The sequence below is a fragment of the Ictidomys tridecemlineatus genome, unplaced genomic scaffold (assembly GCF_052094955.1).
Source record: "Ictidomys tridecemlineatus isolate mIctTri1 unplaced genomic scaffold, mIctTri1.hap1 Scaffold_51, whole genome shotgun sequence".
Lineage (NCBI taxonomy): Eukaryota > Metazoa > Chordata > Mammalia > Rodentia > Sciuridae > Ictidomys > Ictidomys tridecemlineatus.
Genome location: NW_027523338.1, coordinates 805,631 through 823,833, shown reverse-complemented (window position 1 = coordinate 823,833; position 18,203 = coordinate 805,631). Strand labels below are relative to the sequence as shown.

The 18,203-nt window shown below is 50.6% G+C and overlaps 1 protein-coding gene across 1 annotated transcript in view; it reads right to left on the bottom strand.

Annotated features, from left to right (window-relative positions):
- Positions 1 to 18,203, bottom strand: part of LOC101974270 (autism susceptibility gene 2 protein-like) — a 77,165-nt gene that overhangs the window by 4,601 nt on the left and 54,361 nt on the right. Inside the window, 13 exon segments of the mRNA XM_078036801.1 lie at positions 2,096 to 2,167; positions 3,803 to 3,832; positions 4,929 to 5,000; positions 7,061 to 7,156; positions 10,143 to 10,187; positions 11,643 to 11,695; positions 11,698 to 11,856; positions 12,692 to 12,812; positions 12,814 to 12,946; positions 14,035 to 14,503; positions 14,602 to 14,739; positions 16,109 to 16,214; positions 16,322 to 16,445. Coding sequence (XP_077892927.1) covers positions 2,096 to 2,167; positions 3,803 to 3,832; positions 4,929 to 5,000; positions 7,061 to 7,156; positions 10,143 to 10,187; positions 11,643 to 11,695; positions 11,698 to 11,856; positions 12,692 to 12,812; positions 12,814 to 12,946; positions 14,035 to 14,503; positions 14,602 to 14,739; positions 16,109 to 16,214; positions 16,322 to 16,445 — 1,618 coding nt within the window.

Here is an 18,203-nt window from a genome sequence, read left to right as displayed (position 1 = left end):
CTCTGGCCTCTCTCTGGAGCCAGGTAGCCCTCTCACCTGCATGGCTTCAAGTCTACTGGCCTTCTTATTTCTTGACAGCCTTCCTTTTGAGTCAATTCCACACCTCTCAGACAAGCACTGCCCTCCATGTCCCTCACCTCCCATGGCCTGGGACTCTCAGACCTGAGCTGAGCTGCCTTCCCCTTGTTGAGGGCTCCTTCACGGCCCAGCTGCTCTTGCCCCACCCCAGCCCTCCTCCTCCTCCTCCTGCCTGCTGCACGACAGAGAAGCTGCAGGAGAGGATCTCTGCAACAGAGCAGGGGCCCAGGAAGTGGGCTGTCCCTCAGCACCGCAGTCAGAGCCCCCTGGTCCCCCCTGACTGACACCTGCTGGGAGCTCGTGCTTAGGAGCAACACCTGGGAAAACAAATGGAACTTGCGGCCTTGGGCACCACAGATCCTTATTGCAAACGCCTGAGGAGTGAGACAGGGAGAGAGGGGACCTCTGAGCCCCGCGGTGAGCAGCCCCGAGCCTACTAGGCAGCTTATAAAGAGCTGAGTAAATAAGCACTGCTGAGCAAGGGGAGGGGTCATCTGCTCAGACCCACAGGGACTGCCATAATGGAGTCTCTCCCTAAAGGAGCAGCAGAGCCCAAACCAAGCCTGATTCACTATCAATCTATAAAAATCTCCTGAGTACCTCCTTTAATTTGGTTGCCAAATAATTTGGTGCTAACATCGCATGGTGTACAGCACAGATCCATTAAACCAACTCAGGTCCATGAAGCCAAACGGAGGCTGGGATTGCCAGCATTTTGTGGGAGGGGAAGGTGAACAGAGCCATCTCCTGTTCAAGGGTCTTGCTGATTGAATGGGGATAATGAGAGCTGGAGTTGCCAGGGGCGTTTCTATGTAGAAGCTGCTACACACATCCTTCATTATGTTCAACCAAAGGACAAAACGAAGACATCTTGTACCTATAGTTCTGTTGACCATGTCACCCAGAACCAGAAAGCATGAACTAATCAGCAACACCACGAGTTCCAATTACACTGAGCGCAAAAGGAGGGAAAAGTGAGCGGCACTCACTGATATGCGGTCAGCACCAGGGGCAAGTGTCCAAAGCCAAAGGTCTCGTGGAGGTTTGTTTCTCCCTTCTAACTAGGTTCCATCTTTGCTTCTGAACCACTGAACCCTGCAATGTGACTGGCGTGTCCTCCTTGCCTATGGGCCTCAGGCTGACCCTAAATGCTGCCAGGACCTAGTCACGCATGAAGAAGTGAACGGAGAAACCTATGCTAGAAAGACCTGCTTGGATGTTTCCCATCATTTTTCCAGGCTGCAAAGACCCAGGCTAAAGTGTGGACGTCAGGTTCCATGTGCCTGAACCAAGTCCCAAAACCTTGTCACGTTATCACCCACATGCTCTCTCTCCTCCCTCCTGTGCCACAAAGGCTCTGGTCAAGCACGGACCATCTTCATCTGTATGGTGCAAATAAAAAAGACCTGCCTCAGGTGGTCCTGGCAGGTACTGACTGTCTCTTAACACCTGGATAGGTCACCAGGAAGACTGACAGATGGTAAGAGCAGGCCCAGCGTGACCTCCCAGAAGGGCTAATGTGATCATGCACGCTGCTGACGGAGGTTCAGCACCACCATCTCCACATGGGGCATAAATATCATTTCCCCAAACCCAAAAAGGAAGAGAATACATGGGTTGCTACTGAAAAACAAAACAAAACCATCTTCTGTTGGCTTTCTCAGCCTCTTAAGTGTTCTCCATATTCTAGTTCTTGCTCATTATAATTAAAACCTTTATTTCAGGATTTAAACCATATTTAAACCCTTTGGATCTTACTATTTAAGTAAGATGACAAATTTATCAAAAGGAAAGATGCACCAGGGAGCTACCAGTTTGCTTTTGTTCTGTGATTCTGCTGCTGGAGGTTTCCCTCGTTAAGGTTCTCAGGTAGGCTTCCCAAGGGACCTCTCCCTGCCTCTGGTCTTCAGACCCTGTTTTGAATACTCTTACTCAGGTGCTTCTGGGCAGATCTGCTCGAACCCAGCTCCCCACCCCCCCGCCCCCTCCCTCCGTGAACCAGGAAGGTTGGACTGACCTTGACTTTCTGTTGGTGGTGGTAAATCTACCAGGAGATGTGAACATGCATAGCACACCACTTCCCTGGTTTCTGGAACAAGAAAGAGCAAAGTGGTCAGAAGGAGACATTTCAGGGAAACCGCCTGCAAATCCCCCGAGCTCTCAGCAGATTCTGGCTGCAGAGACTTTTTCATGAAACAAGAGAGCTTTGTGCCTCCAAGAGCCTCCCGTCAGCAACCCTGCCGGGCCCAACCATCAGGGAGCCATAATCGCTCTCCCCCTAATCCTGGGGCCCAGACATCGGCCACCACTCAGGAAGCCATACTTGACAAGGACCCCCGGTTACCAAGGACAAGATGGGAAAAGCCTGAATCCCACTTTATGCCTCTTCTTTCTTTTCTGGTGCCAGCTGGCAGACCTGGTGAAATAGGAAGTCCTACTTAACAAATGTGGCTATGCTATAATGCAAGTCAGCTGTTCACAAGGGCTAATTAGGGAGCGTCGGAATCAAATCAAAACAAGAAAGGGCACAGGACCTGTCATAACCTCCCCATGGCTGTTGCTTCTTTAACCCCCAAAGCGGGGCAATGGAATCCATCCCACTTCTGTTGAAGTCCAGTGACCCCATATGCTTCATTAAGAGCTGACCACTCATTCATGCTGGGACACTGTTCATGTCTAAGAGAAGGGGAGGGGAGGGGAGGGGAGGGGAGGGGAAGGCATTCCTTCCTCCCTACTCTCCAGGCTTCTGCAATACCAAGTCCCTCCTCCACCCCTGGAGGAGTGCAGATCAGTTTGCATCTCCCAAATCATTCCTTGGTTTCTGAGCAGTGGGGTGACGGCAAGTGCCTCTCTTCTGCCACTCAGGGCAGGGACCACCTCTTTCTGCCTCCTGCCAAGCAATCTCCTCTTAAGCCTAGAGTGCATGCACGGTAACTACTGGACAAAAGAAAAGAACTCCATTCTGCACTGGCAAAGGACAGAAGTTTCAGGTTTCTGTAGTGGGGAGCTGTTCTTGAAATACAGACTCAGGACTTTTCTCCTGTCATGGACTGACAGGTTGTTTGGCATCACAAGTACCACACTGCCTCACCTAAGTGAGGACACAGACCTCCTGTTCCCTTTGGAGAAGGTGGATTATCTGAGAGTATGCACCAGAAATGGGTGGGGACCGCAGGAAGTCTACTGCCCATTATCTACCACTCAGACAGGCATGGGGAACTTGGCATTCACAGAGGGGCCATCTGCTGGCCAGGCACCAGACCTCAGGCCATTCTGCTTTAAACAAGATGTTAACAACCAATGCTCACAGTATCCTTTCCCACACCACAGAAACAGGTCAAGTGGCTATGAAAGTCAATAGCACCTCGTGCTGAACCAGGGAGCCACAGCAGAGCACACCCATCCAGGTAAGTATGCGTTTCCTGAAAGACACTGACTGCAGCCTGTCGCTCAAGTCTTCCTCCCTGAGATCCAATCAGACTTTCTACCAGATCTGCTCACACTGGAATCGGACTCAGCTCTACCAGTTACATAAATAAGAAGCCCGTGGCATGGCTTCCTCCACTGCCCGAAGCAAAACAACTCGGTCACTTGCATCACACAGGAGCTGAAAACCCAACCACCGTGCCACAGCCTGCTGAGTAGGCTGGCTACAGACTTGTGTTTCCGACCCACAAGGAGTCAAACAGAGGTTGCAAAACAGTGCTAGAAGAGGCTTTCTTACCCTTAACATAGGTCTGAAAGGATCTGTCAACTGTGAAGAGAAAATGACAACTTGGTTACACGCCTGTCACTCAAACAATTGCTCTAATTAACAAATTTGTAGTGCTTCATTAGGAGGGGAAATTAAAATGTTAGAATTTTACTTTTAAATGAAGCCCTTTTGGAGAATAATTAACCCATTTTCACACTATCAAAAGTGCCAAGTGTCCCCTCTTCCACTGACATCACCTTCGACAAGCCCCCTACAAGTTTAATCAATAGCAGCCTGGCCCTGGTGCTGCCCAGCCTGAGGTTCCCGGGGGGCAGCCCTTCCACACCACACCGAGGGTGCGGGGGAGAGCAGGCTGAAGAGGCAGACTCAGGATCAATGCTGAGGGGACGCGTGGGCCAGCCTTTCTACACCAAGAGTCACCGCGGGGGTGGCAGCTCTCGGGACCTTCAGCCCGAAAAGCTTCAGCCTGTCTACCTAGCTCCCACCATCAGCTCCAACTGCCCTTACCCAGGGAGGAGACAGCACTGGGATGGGATCGTTCTCTCACATTTACTATAAAGATAAATGACCATTGTCGAGACAAGATTGTACCTCCTGTGGAACTTCAAGTTCTTCTTTGGGAGTAGGTGCAGTGTAGACCATTAATAAATGACATAACCAAAACATCATGGATATTTTACTCAGCTCTAGAGCACAGGGGATCCCGGCCACATTAAAAGCAGAGGGCCAGGGGAGCCATGGGGTCTGGGATGTCCTGACCTCGGGTAGCGGGTGGTGGGGGCTGATGTCCAGCAGGAGAAGCACTCAGTGCTTGTCTATCCAGAGCACCCACAGCAACATAAGGACTTGCAGACAGAAAGGCTTGGTCAAGTAGGAACTGGAGAAGCCACAGTGTCCACTTTATAGGCTCAGATCACAAGCCCGTCCTCCTCCTTTTGCTGGGAAGTCAGCCTTCCGGTGTCACTCACAGGGCAGGAGAGAGTGTCTCCCAGGAGGAACTGGCACTCTCTTGCACAGGTGGGAAGAGTCCCTTCCCTGAGAGCAGCTCTCTCAAAGGAGATAGGAGGGTCGTGCACAGGACCTGTCCCCTGAACACACCCGGGTTACCTGAGACCAAGCTTGACTTGGCATGTACCCGCAGGTCCTTCTGAAGTAAAGTGTGTGGGACTGTCCCGGGCTGAGCAGCAACATCGATAGGGTTGGATGTCTACAAATTAATTAGACCACAGCTTAGAAAGCACAAAACACGGGACATGAAGCAAAATCTTTCCTCCTTCTAAATGAAGAAGTGAGACTTCATCTGTTTCATTCTAAATCACAGACTCATTTTTCTCAGTGAGCACGTGAGCTTGTACAGGGCTGCTCCCTGTTTTCTCCAGCGCTCTGACCAGAGGCAGCTCTCTCCCATGCCATCTAAAGCAGAGAGGTGGCCTCCAGCACCCGTCACCACAGTGGAAGCCACAGGGACCAAACATGGCAGCCACACATGGAGAGGCTGGCCCGGACGCCTCCTTCCCAGGTGGCCCAGCTCTGGCTGGCCGCCTCTCTGCCCGCTCCAGACATTCCAGGAGATGTTCAAGTGAACACCGCCATCGTTTGCAGTGTCAGGTGCTTCTCATCAGAAGAGCTGACAGCACTGCACAGACATTAAGCCAACGCTCCACATTTTAACTGGCAGACAATAACAAGAAATTACACTCAGTAATGACTCATTAGCGGTGATGGAAATGGGACAAGAGAACCCAACATAGGGACCACACAGACACAGTATCAAATTCTGCCTGTGTCTCCCCTATCCTACCTCCCTTCTTACACACCACTCATAATTTTAACCTATCTGTTGGCTTTTGTCCTTTGAATGAACAACAACCAAAAGCCTACTTCGGGCACAGTCATTATTGTCTTGTGGGAGAAGGATTTTAAAACTATGTAACACCAGTTATTTAGGAAATCACAACCTCCAGGACACCCTCCCCCCAACACACACACACCAGAAGTTAACTTGTGTGGAAAAGGAGCTCAAGTTCAGGCACCAGGCTTGCCTCCCTGGTGAAGGGGGAAGGAATGAAAGGAAAGCAATCAGCTGCGGCACAACCAACAATTAAGCTGGAGTTGTTAACGGCCTGATTTGCATACATATGAAGAACTCCACTAATGAACTGCAATCTACATATTCAATCAGGAAGGTTGCCTGGAAATGCCTATTTCCACACCAGCAGAGGCTCTCTCCTGCCCAGATGCAGTTTTCTGTGTGACTGGATAATTGTGAGTGAGGGAAATAGTCTAATTTATTAAATGACCTACCAGTCTGTTTGGGGATGCACTAGAGATTTGTCCCAACCTAGAAGGGACGGGCCAGGGTCTGAGGGAGCACTAAAGAGCAGGCTCGGGGAAGGAGTTGAAGACCGCCTTCTTCGGTCTCCAGATAGGAGGCACTTGGCTGAGCCACTGTAGAGCCCTCTGCACGTGTGACCTCGCATGTCAGGGGCACTCATTGCAAGGGGACGAGGCCTGGAGGGCAGCCACCCCACCCCAGGGCCTCTGTCCTCCTCTCCAGGTGTAATAGTCTTGGGCAAAACAGCAGGTGCCCATCCTGGGAGGTTGGCCCCACCCTGGTGCTCACCTCAGAAATGGGATGGAGAGAAAAAGAAAAGCACATACCACAGAAAATGTGAGAATGTTTCGAAACTAGAAGATGCGTCACTTTGGTAAGAGAGTAAAACGGGCTGCAGTTGATTTTAAACATGCATGTCCTGAAAGTCCCTCTCAAAAATGTTTGTGACCTTGGCAGTTTGAACGCTGAGAGCCAGTGGTAGGAGAAGCACAGAACCAGGAGGCCAGAGATTCGGCCTCCGCTCCAGCAGACCCGGCTGCCCAGCTAGGGCTGTGGAGGACAGGGCAGGCCAGGAGAGGAATCTCCCCGATACAACAACACAGACTGCTGCACCCCTGGGACTTCAGTCCAGCCTCTTTCTTAGAAAACTGACAGGCCCAGCCTCCCATCTCTGCCTCAAAAGTCAGCTGGGCTCAGAGGTCATGGCTCCCTGGACAGAAGCCCATGCTTGTGTCTTCCACAGGGGACAGAGAAGCTCAGCTGAGATCACATGGGAGTACCAACTGAAGCCTCAAATTTTGCTGAGGCTTAAAACTAAATGGACTAGAAGAAAATCCTCTCACTCTAATCCCCAGGTCACTTAGGATCTGAGAAGTCAGTCACTGTGCAGGAAGAAGGGGCAGACCCCGTCATCTTCCCTGTGCCCTCCTTACCTTGGGCTGAAATTCTCCTTGTAGTGAATCAAAAGGTCCTGTGGGTGGGATCATGGGGGGGATGTCCGACACTGCAGGAGGGTAGGAGTGGTAGAGCTTCGGCCAGAGATGAGAGGAGAAAACGGCTTTAGTCGAAGGCAGGTGACATGTTCACATTCCCCTCCCACAGAAAGACACCAACAGGAGCGAGCCAGGCAACTCAGCCAGGTGCCACTAGTGAAGAACCAGGATGGGGAGGGTGATCACACAGATGCACACGAATGTCTGATTTAAAAGTAGTTCAGAATCAATCAGCCAACAAATGGTGTCCCAGATGAGAACGCCATTAGAAAGGGAGCTTTCTAATTATTAATTGGTGAATCACAATCGAGCCCTAAATGGGTAGAGGTTTCATGCATATCCAAACCAGGAGGGATGCTGGGCCGATAAAATGCTCAGAAAATCACAAGTTAATTAGAAAAAAGAAAAAGGAAAGAAAAAGAAGCAGTTCCTCATGAGTGCTAGGATTTTATACCATTAAAACTCAATTAGTGCTTTTAGATTTTTAATAGTTTGAGGAAATGAGAACACATTCACAATCCGTGCTTCATTAGGTTGTTCTAGAAGTGGAAGTTCCAGAGGACAATTTAATTCTCTCATCTAAAATGATGACAAATATTTGTGGAAGGGTAAAATAAAATGACTCAGTTTAAACTTTAAATAGAGCTGCCAGTTCTCTTAAAAGGTAGATTACATGTAACAAATAACATGTGGGGCTCCCCCAGGACTGCTGGGTCTGCATGCAGAGCTTAGAGCCACTCTCGCTCTCAGCTCTCCTGGAACTTGGAGCTCTTTGGGATTAACACAAGGCCCTGATTCTTAGGGCCAGCTTTGAATCGTGTCTGCTGCTCAATAGACAAGCTCACTGGAGGTCATGCAAGACAAGCTGTTGATGTGTGAGTCTGACCACCTCATGACAGGAAAAGCATAATTTTGAGTGAAAAATATAAATTTTCTTGACTCATTAGCATACAAAGGACATAACTGGAGGAAAAATGTACAGCAATACTGGGAGATGATGTGAGCACATCTTTCCTGCCTTTGGAAATTGTATTAACTCTGAGGTTCTACACCTCTGGGTCCGTTCACTTTGACAAAACCATCATGTGGATATTTAAGTGACACACCAACTCACAGTTGTGTCACATGTCACAGTATGACAATGCACCTTCCCAATAAGGCCCTCACACCACTGCTCTGGCAGGGACTGAGACCCACACATCTCTTTCAGGCCAACTCCAGTTGCTCTCTCCAGTGGTGCACAGAGGTTTCAGACTCATTGGTCCTGAACTGAACCCACTTACACAGGGACTGTGCAAGGATGCCCCCTTCAGAACTCCTTTCAAGTCCAAGACTGGGTTTTAGATTCTTGAGCATGGCCTCTGCCGTCCGCCTGTAGCATCCCGATCCCAAGGCAAGAGGGACTAAGCACTTACTATATCACCCTGTAACTGGCCATGTGAGGACCCCCCAGGGCCCTGTAGAAAGGAAGTGGAGTGACCAACACCCTCCACCAGAAACTTGTCCAGGTGGGCAGTTCCCTTCACGTTCACAGTGAAACCCAATGCTCTTCCCACTTCCCCTGATCTGTCCCACTGCTGACAACTAGAAAATAAATATAGCTGAAGACTGTCCCCACTAGAGAACCAGAGGTCGTGGACACTTTCCAAAGTCCAGACCCCTAAGCTGCCTCACCAGCCCCAGCCTAGGCATCTCCATGGAGTGTGCCCATGGATCACGGAGCGTGGCTTCAGGCTGCCAACCTAAGCCACCTCCTGGGCACACTGAGCTCCACAGAAACCATTCTGTGAGCTGGTCCCTCATTAAATCAGCAAGACACAGAGCAAGGCAAAGTGGCACCACTCATGGGCAGGTCCCAAGAGGGACCCAGGCCTACTGGGTCCTGAATGTCCATCTGAAAACCTTTCTGCATCAGTGCTGAGCAACACAGGTGGCCCACGTGGTGGGTGCAAGGCCCTCATATGCACCTTTCCTTACTGAAGAGGCCTCACGTCACTTCTGAGTGGCTCCAGAGTAAGTGATTCTTAATGGATTTCTAATATTTCCTAGTCTTGATTTCTCAGCTATGCTCTTGACTAATGAAGTGCCTAATTATCTATTTAAAGTATGAATGAATTCAGTCTTTGCTGATCTGCTGAGCAACATTTCCACCAAAATGAGAACACAATCTAAAAATCAAAATGGGAATAGCTGTAAATGATGAGTCAACATGGCTACAAGCAATTTTGGCTTTTCCTTTTTCCTGGATTCACTTACAAATTAAAAAGAAAAGAAAAGAAAAACCATTGAGCAAATAAACTTGCAAATTTTCAGATAAAAATGATGCAGTATTCACCCCATAATCAAAGTATCACAATCAAGTATTCAAGGTCTTTGTATAGAGAAGCTCTTGTCTTCTACATCAATGATCATATAACAGGTTGGTACCAATTTAAGTTCTGGAATGTATACTTAAAATTTCATAAAACTGCATCTTTTAAGCAAAGAAGAATTGAGCTTAAAGAGAAAAGGTGCATTCGTTTTAATGTTAAGGCTTTCTTTAATTAAACAATATTTTAATTGTAAAATGAAAATACACTCAGGAGAACAGTATCAGCCATGTGGAAGAGGGTTCTGTATTTAGTCTCAAGTAAATAAAAATGCACTTTTTGAAGAGTTATGAGTCAAAAGAATGAGGGACTTTGTTCAGAGGGAACAGTCAGGCTGAGGTCCCTCTGTGGCTGGCTTTCCACCTGTGGCCTCGGGCTCTGCTGCAGCAAGGGCTGCAAAGCTTATACCCCCAGGCAGGGCAGGTTCTGGCTCCCAGGGGGCTGTCCTGGCTGTGCTTATGATCTTTTGACTCTGAAGATGATACTGCATCTTTACCAAAAGCAAGACACCACAAAAGCAAGCATCCACAGGGACGAGCAGCAGCGGGCACACTGGCGAGGTGACGGGAAGGCCGCTGGCTGTGTACTGACTAGGGGAGAGCGCACACATGGAAAGAAGGCACATTCAACGTGTAGCAGGGAATGCAACTCACACTGTGCCGGTAGAAGGGGTCAACTTTTGTAGGGTATTTGTCAAACTGTAAAGGAATTAAAGCAAAAACTAATTACTTCATCTGCCTTTGGTTCACTGTTCAGTGGAGGCAGCCTACAGCTTCTTTGTCACTGAGACATCACCAGACCCTACAACCTCACTGAATAGGAGCCACCTGAGCTCCTGAGCCTCTGGCAACCCCGAGTCCAGTCTGCCCACGCGGCACGGTGTCTCGGGCCCTGGACGCCTGGTGGTTCCTCTCTTTCTACTCTGTGCTCAGAGGCTGACACAGTGAACACCCAAACTGGAGAGGACAGGCACCTCCAGATCCATCCAGAGAGCCGAGCATGGGGCCTGGCCTCCCAGGGTCCCTCCACTTGGTCTTCTCCTTGCCAGAAGAACTGCAGATCTGCCGTTCTCTGAAGTCGATGCCACCCACACAGGGCACTTGGGCTGGGTCTTCTGAACCCATCAGGAGGACTCATCACCCCCACCCTCATGCCTGTCTTCCTCCAGGATGTTAAGACCTCAGATTGACTCACTGGTGGACCAGCTCACACAGGCCAGCATGATATTTTCTTAAACCATTAGGCCCTTAAACACATGGCTGTTGGCCAGGGCTCAGTGGTGGGCTCGCCTAGCACATATGAGGCACTGGGTTTGATCCTCAGCACCACATAGAAAACAAATAAATAAATTAAAGATATTGTGTCCAGCTACAACTAAAAAGGAATTTAAACAAATAAATAACTGTTGATAAATGCAGTTCTTTCAGAAAAAAAAAGACACAGAACTTGCTATAGGACTTTTTGTGGGGGGTGGGGTGGGGGGGTGGGATGGTGAAAAAGCCTCATCTTTAATATTCCCCTAAATAAAACTTGTAGAACAAACTTTAAAAATATGTTAAGAAAAGTAAGTTGAGCCAGTGGGTGAGAAGGTGGATGAGAGGACCCTCCATGAATTCCCATCTGCTCTCCTGGGGCCTGATGGACTCTCCTCTTCAGGGTTTCAACCAGGCCCTTCTCTAAACACTGGACATAAGTGACAACTGAGGTAGAACTCTGCTAGGGCATTTAAAGATTTAAAGAAGCCTGTCTGAGACCATCCGTTTCAGTTCCCAGTTCCCTGCGTACATGGCAATGCCCACACACCTCCAGGCTCAGGGCTCAGCCTCTGAATGTCACCCCACACAGGGCAGGAAGCTGGCCCCAATGGCTGTTCTTCCACTTGTCCCCTCCCTCCTGGTGCTGTGAGTATCTGTGCGTCAGCACCTGGTTCACACTGCTGTCGGGCCAGGATGGCAGTTGCCCAGAGAAGGAAGGCCACTAGCAGGTGGACCCAGCACTGGCAAATGCGTGCAGCGGGCACCTGGGTAAGGTGCAGGACACTGCCCCTCGAAGGCCACCTGGCCTCAGGGCCCACGCCTGCGCCAGCCCCACCCTCCTGCACACAGAAGAGAGTGGGCTCTACTTATCCTCACATTTCTGCCTGGGTTACACACCATGGGAGGTGCTGGCGTTGGCATGATGGTAATGGGAGAGATGGCGTGGGGAAGGGTGTGAAGGTGTGCTGGTGCGTGTGCTGGTGTGTGTGCTGGTGCTGGTGCTGGTGAAACTGGGTGCGCAGGTAGGGCGGGGGGCCCAGGGAGGCCCCTCGGTCTGCACTCTGAGAGGCCAGAAAACGTGTGTTCAGTTCCTGCTGCAAGATGTCTTGCTCTGGGGCTGGGGATGTGGCTCAAGTGCTCGCCTGGCATGCGTGCGGCCCGGGTTCGATCCTCAGCACCACATACCAACAAAGATGTTGTGTCTGCAGAGAACTAAAAAATAAATATTAAAAAAAAAACATGTCTTGCTCTGGAAAAGAAGAAGAGGGAGATGTCGGCACCTTTTCCTTCTAATCGGGACATCTGGGTGCTTTAGCATGGAGGGTGGAGGGCTGAGGACCCAGACCCCGGGGCCTGGGACAGAGGGGACAACCTCAGGCCCGCCATAGCCTGGGGCTGCTCTCAACTAACACCTGGGCCTGGGGACCAGCTGCACAGCCCAGCAGGTCAGTTCCCCATCCACACGACTGGGATGGCCCTCTGGCCTCCTTGGGTCATTTGGAGGTGGGGTAACAGGGGGGACGCCTGCCAGCCATGAACGCAGAAGGCTCGCCGGCTGGCCTCAGGGCAGACACATAGCGACGAAGAGCAATACTGGGACCCTGGCCCACGACACAGGTGAGGGGAGAAGGACCCCATCTCCCACCAGGTCATCCCTAAATTCTGGGATGCTTCATCATAAAAGTGCATCTCTTCTTCCCAGGAAGGTGGAAGCCCTCAGGCCAGACCCATGCCCCAGGACGCGGCCTGAGATGCTGGAGAGAAGCAGGCGCGGGCCTGGCAGGCTGTGGCCGCTCTGCTGAGCCAGGGTGCCTGCTGGGCCTCACCCTTCAGGCCTCCTTTCCCCCACCCGCCTCCCAGGGCATGGTTGTTTAAGTGCGCCCGGCCTGGCGATGAGGGACAGCAGGGACAGCAGTGAGGTCCCGGCGCCCACCCGGCCAACCTACCTGAGTAAGTGCTCCCGGCAGGGTGTCTGTGGACCTGCAGACTCCCTGAGGTCAGCGGTGATGGCGGAGGCAAAGCAGTGGGCGGGGCATACATATTGGGGTGATGCGCGTGAGCGGGGGGCCTGGAGGGCGGGGGTGAAGCTGTGCAGGGGGCTGTAGCTGGCCAGGGAGAGGGGGAACGGGGAGGCAGAGGGGTGGTGGGAGAGGTGCAGGGCGGCGGGCTGAGTCTTGGCCGGAGTGCTGCTCCTGCTGCTGCTGTGGAGCAAAGGGAGAAACAGGCGCAGGTGAGTATCTTCGTCCCCACTGCCCTCCCTCCCCGGGCCTCTCTCTCCCCACCACACAGCCCGGCAGAGACCACTGCCCAGCGCCACGCACAGGGCTATCCAGGCAGTTCTCTGCTGAGATAGCCCCCCTCGCTCCTGTGGCTTGGCCTGCACTGCTCTGTCTCCTGCTGTCCCCACCCTGCTCGCCACACTTCCTGCAAAGCAGCCAAGGAACAAAACGGAACAGAGCCACCACGTGGGTCGCCCCTGTCTGCTACCGTAACCCCAGGACCACAGGAAGACGTGGGCCAGGTCTTGTGCCACAGGAGTGGCCCGGGTTAGGAGCTGGCCCAGCCCCTGGAGGAACCTGCCTGCTTAGGTCTGTTCTTCACCTGTCCCTGACCCCATCAGGCTTCTAAAAGGAAAACAATAACAAGCACAAGTCTCAGGAGCCCACGGGGCTCAGGGTCACTCTGGACGGCCCCTCATAGACCAACCAGGAGGACCTGGCTCTCCCCACTGGTTTCTTCTCTGACTCACAAATGAGGAAGCAAATCCCACTGAAAAAGCTCAACCCAGCACTGGTCTCAGTCTCCTGGGCCTGAGGAGACAACCCTCCCACAACACCCCTTCTCTCCTCTGAGTCTCCACCTTCAGGGCCCTCGGAGGCACCTTGGCCTCCACTCCCTGGCACACACCTTCAACTGCTTCTTCTTCTTTCATCTTTTGAGATGGGGTCTTTCTATGTGCCCTAGGCTGGTCTCCAGCTCCTGGGCTCAAGCCACCTCCGGCCTCAGGAGCTGGGACTATAGGCACATGGCATGGGCCTGGCCACCTGTTGGGTAAGCACCTCTCCTTCCTGCCTCTGTCCTCCAGGAGATCCTGGATAGTTCACTCCTGTGTAGTGTCAACATCCAACGCAACCAGCTTTCACCCAACAGCCCCTTTCCCTATCTCCTCGCCTCCCAGAGAAAACAAGGACAGTTCTCAATCAGGCCACCCATCTCCTAGGAAGCCCTCACTCAGACTCTCTGACCATCCAGCAAAGGTGGCCGGCGGGCAGAGAGCAGGTTGGCTCACCTTAAACTGTTGAGGCTCAGGCTGCTGCTGTAGGCTGACAGGGGCTGGGGCAGGTCCTGGGATGAGGGGTGGGCCTGCACAGCAGGAAGGTGCTGGTGGAGCAGCTGAGTGGGGGACGGTGGCCTGGGTGGCCGCTGCACCTGAGGCTGCGGGGCGGGCTGCAGTGGGGCCTCCGGGGGGCCCTGCGGGGGCTGCGTACTTGGAGGAAGGGCTGTTGGTGGGGCGTCTGTGCATAGCACCAAGTCAGGGTCCGGAGAAGGGGCTCTGAGCTGAGGCTCCGCCTGGGGCTGGGGCAGTGGCTGCGGGACCTGAGGGCAGGGGTCCTTAAGCACCACAGGCTCAAAGGCGGGCTCTTTGCAACAGTCTTGGCTCTTCTCCTGGCTTCTCTCTAGACCTGATATCTTGGGCACAATTGGCCCTGCATCCTGGCTGTCATGTTCCGGCAGCGCGCCAACACCTAACTCCGAATCTGTATGGGGGAGAGCAAAGAGAAGACACAGAATGACACAGGAGCATGGCACCAGGGGAGCGAGCTCCAGCCTGCAGGCACAGCCAGCAGCCACCTACCACCCTTCCTGTGAAGAAGGTGCGCTGGCTGGGGATCCCACAGCTGGTGGTCTGCAAACCAGGGCTCCCTGTCTCCAGTCTTTGCAAACCCTTTCTGAAGCACACTTAGGAAATTATAGCCCACAAGTTGATTTTTTCCTTTAAAAACAAAAACAGTTCCTGAATGAGAAGTGTTTTCAATAGCGAATGAAGCAAATGTTACTTAACAACAAACAGATGTTTCTGATTGGCCTTTCCCCCTCCCCCTTTGCATTTTGACTGAGGAGGCGCACTTGACATTCTTAGAGCAACAAGTTCTTGTTCAGCAAGTGCCAAACTTCCAGGCAAAAGTCAGGCCTCCTGATGTGCCCCAGCCAGCCCAGGGACACCTGAGTTCTAACATGCAAATGCAAATTTAAATCAAGCGTGCCACAGCTACACTCACCAGGCCTTCAGAAATGCCCCTGCACCACGGGATGCTGAGACTTAACTGGATGTAGAATTAACTGGAAGTAGAATTCTTCAATTGTGGGGAAAGAATAGAAAATAGATGCTCCCGTATAAACTTAAAAAATAAGCTTTGCTCCTAAGGTCAAAGGACCTAAGTGCCATAACTACTATGATGTCATTGTTGATTATCCCAGAAGCCAAATTCCATAAAATTCTCAAAACAGAATAATGAAACACCAATAATTACATATCAAGGCATAGCCCAATTTGGAGTAAGTTTTTTGTAGGCATCTGGCAGGGGGAGATCACCTCGACTACATTTTTGTGCTAAAAAAGATGCATTCTTTCTTTACTACAGTTCAGAAACAGGAAAAGCACAGCTTGCAATACTTTCTGAAATGAGGGCACATTTGCAAACCTCCTCTTCCACATCTCTCGCCACCATGAAAAGCATGTGCCACTCACGCGGTCTCTCAGTTCCTGCTTACACACTCGTGTATACACACACAGTTTGCATCAGAGCAAGCCATCATCTTTGGTGTTTGTTTGGTAAGCAGTTCAAACCTGAATCATGCACCAAAGCAGAAATAAGCCCTGGTTCATAAGCGAGGCACCTCCGGGGCTGTGGTGGAACGTGGCCAGCTTCAGGCCAACGTGCTGCCTAGGTATGAGGGGACAGGGCATCTCGTGAGGCCTGAGGACAAATGACTGCACTGGTGACCTCTGGGTATCTTATTACTGCCCAGTGCTGTTTTGAGAACCTTTATAGAAGATTTCTGCTTACAATGAAGCCAAAACTTTGTGGGTCCCCAGGACTGGACCAAGCTCCCTGGTGAGGCCAGGGAGAAGTGGCTGCAGGGGATCCTGCAGGGCCTTTATCTTAGAAGTGGGAGCCAGGGTCTGGCCTGCCCTCTCCGTGCCTTTTCTGTCATCTCTCACAAATTTCCTGAATTTTTCTTTCACAAAAACAGGGGTATTAATCTGGTTGAGGAGAGAAAGCTTCAGGAGCATGGAAATTCAGAGAGTACATGCCAACTGAGAGGGGCTGGGCATGTGCCGGGGCTCTTCCCTCACCTACGCCAATTGATGGGCACAGGCCCCGGCACTGGCAGGAACCCATCTGCATACTTCTGCACTACTCCCTTCTCCTTGGACGAGGATGGTGAAGAATCAATCAATATTCTCTATTTTGGTACGTTTATATCCAAATTCCTCTAAAATTAATGTTGAAATAAATCTGCTCACATCAACAAGACTTCCTTTCCAAAAGACACCCTTTAAATACACTTACACTGGTAAGTAACATAGTAGGTACAGCCACCAAGCTCGATGCCGCCAAGTCTGCAGAAGGCACGTGTCCTGCAGGTGTGGCCTCCTCTCCTGTTGCCCCATGTCTAATCCCAGCCTGAACACCCCTGGAGAGTAAGGTGTGGTGCCAAGAGCATGGCAGTTGCTGCTGCCCTGGACGAGCAAGGAGGGAAATAGGAAGCCTGAGCCTCTCCAAAGAACCACACCAGTCTGTCCCAGCCAGCTCTGGGGAAGCACTAAAGGAACCCAGGAGCCTAAAACTTTAAAAGGAGACCAGCCAGGAGGCTGTCCCGGCTAGGCCCCCACTTGAGCAGGTGTGCCAATCACTCAGGGAGGGTCTTGTGAAGGTGCAGACTCCAGCCCAGCATCTCTGGGTGGGGCTCCAATTCCTGAACTGCCTGCCATCTCACAGGTGATGCTGCTGACCCTTGGACCACACTGGGAATCCAACCCTCTGTTGTCAAATGGAATGAGCCCAGAGAAGTGAGAACTTGCTGGCTGGAGGTCACCTTGCTGTTTGATACATCAGAAGTTTTGGGTTCTGATCTTAACTCTGTCCACCAAATGCCTGTTCTCCAGTCTACACTGTGTGGTCCTTGAAAAGCAAAAGCCCCCAAACAAAGCAGATAATGGCAAATCCCTGACTTAGTTAAAATATTTAAGTAAACCAGTCACTGCAAAGGGCGAAGAAAGCTACAGGGAATTATGGCAACACCATACTTTAGCTACACCTGAAAGCCACCATCAACCCACCAATGCTCTGATACTGTGACCTGTAAGCAGGGCACCCACAGGTGGAGAGCTGGAAAGAACGCTGGTGGCTGAAACAGTTCTATGCATCCTCATTTACACAGGCCTCTTTAGGCACAGATTAGGCACCATGCATCTTTGTGGCTAATGAGTAATGCATTTCCTCTTTCTTTCAATTATTCAATAAATGGATCTTGCCCTTTAAGGTTTTCCATCTTGACAATTTGTCTTACTATGCTTCTCTAAAATTGGCAGGAACACATTTTAAAATCATTTTATATTGCACTATGTGCTTTGAATTTGCCAAAGAATGAGATTTGCTGGGAATGGAGAAATATTCAAATTGACGAGTGTTATTTAAATGTTGTACTCATTACATTTTAGGGTTGGGGTTAAGCAATCTCCCTTCTTGCAATTACAAGAATAACACATCATGGTTTATAATAAAAGATGCAAATAAAGTTATACTCCATTGTGTATGGTAAAAAGGGCATTTACTGCATGTAAAATATAGATTGATGAACTTGACTCAATAAATTTTTTAAAAACCTAATGGAGATTAGAAAAAAAAGTGTTTGATTTTGATACAGATTTTATACAAGTGCCCTGAGAAATTGGACCCTAATCCCCCCCACACAGTACTGAGGATTGAACCCAGGGCCTTGGGCATGTTAGGCAAGCACTCTCCCACTGAGCTGCAGCCCCCACCCCATATCAAAATTTTGAGATAGGTCTTGTTAAATTGCCCAGGCTGGCCTTGAATTTGCAATCTTCCTGCCTCAGGCTTGTAAGTACTGGGAAGATAGAGATGTATCACCATGCCAGGAAATGGACCTTATTTTGTACCTCCCCAGTACAATGCAAACCCCATAATCTCTGGAGGGCAATTTGGAAACATTTAGTAAAAGAACAAATAAGGTTCCCTTGACTTGGTGGGTATACAAGGATTTAGATACAATGAAATTCAGATACAATGAAACAACATCATGGTTTAAGGTGTAAGTTTGGAAATGCCCCAATTGAGATCACTGGTGGATTCATACAATGGAAAAATTTGCAGCTTAAAAAAAATGCTTTGTGTACCATGTATAGCACATGCTGTCTTTGTATAAACT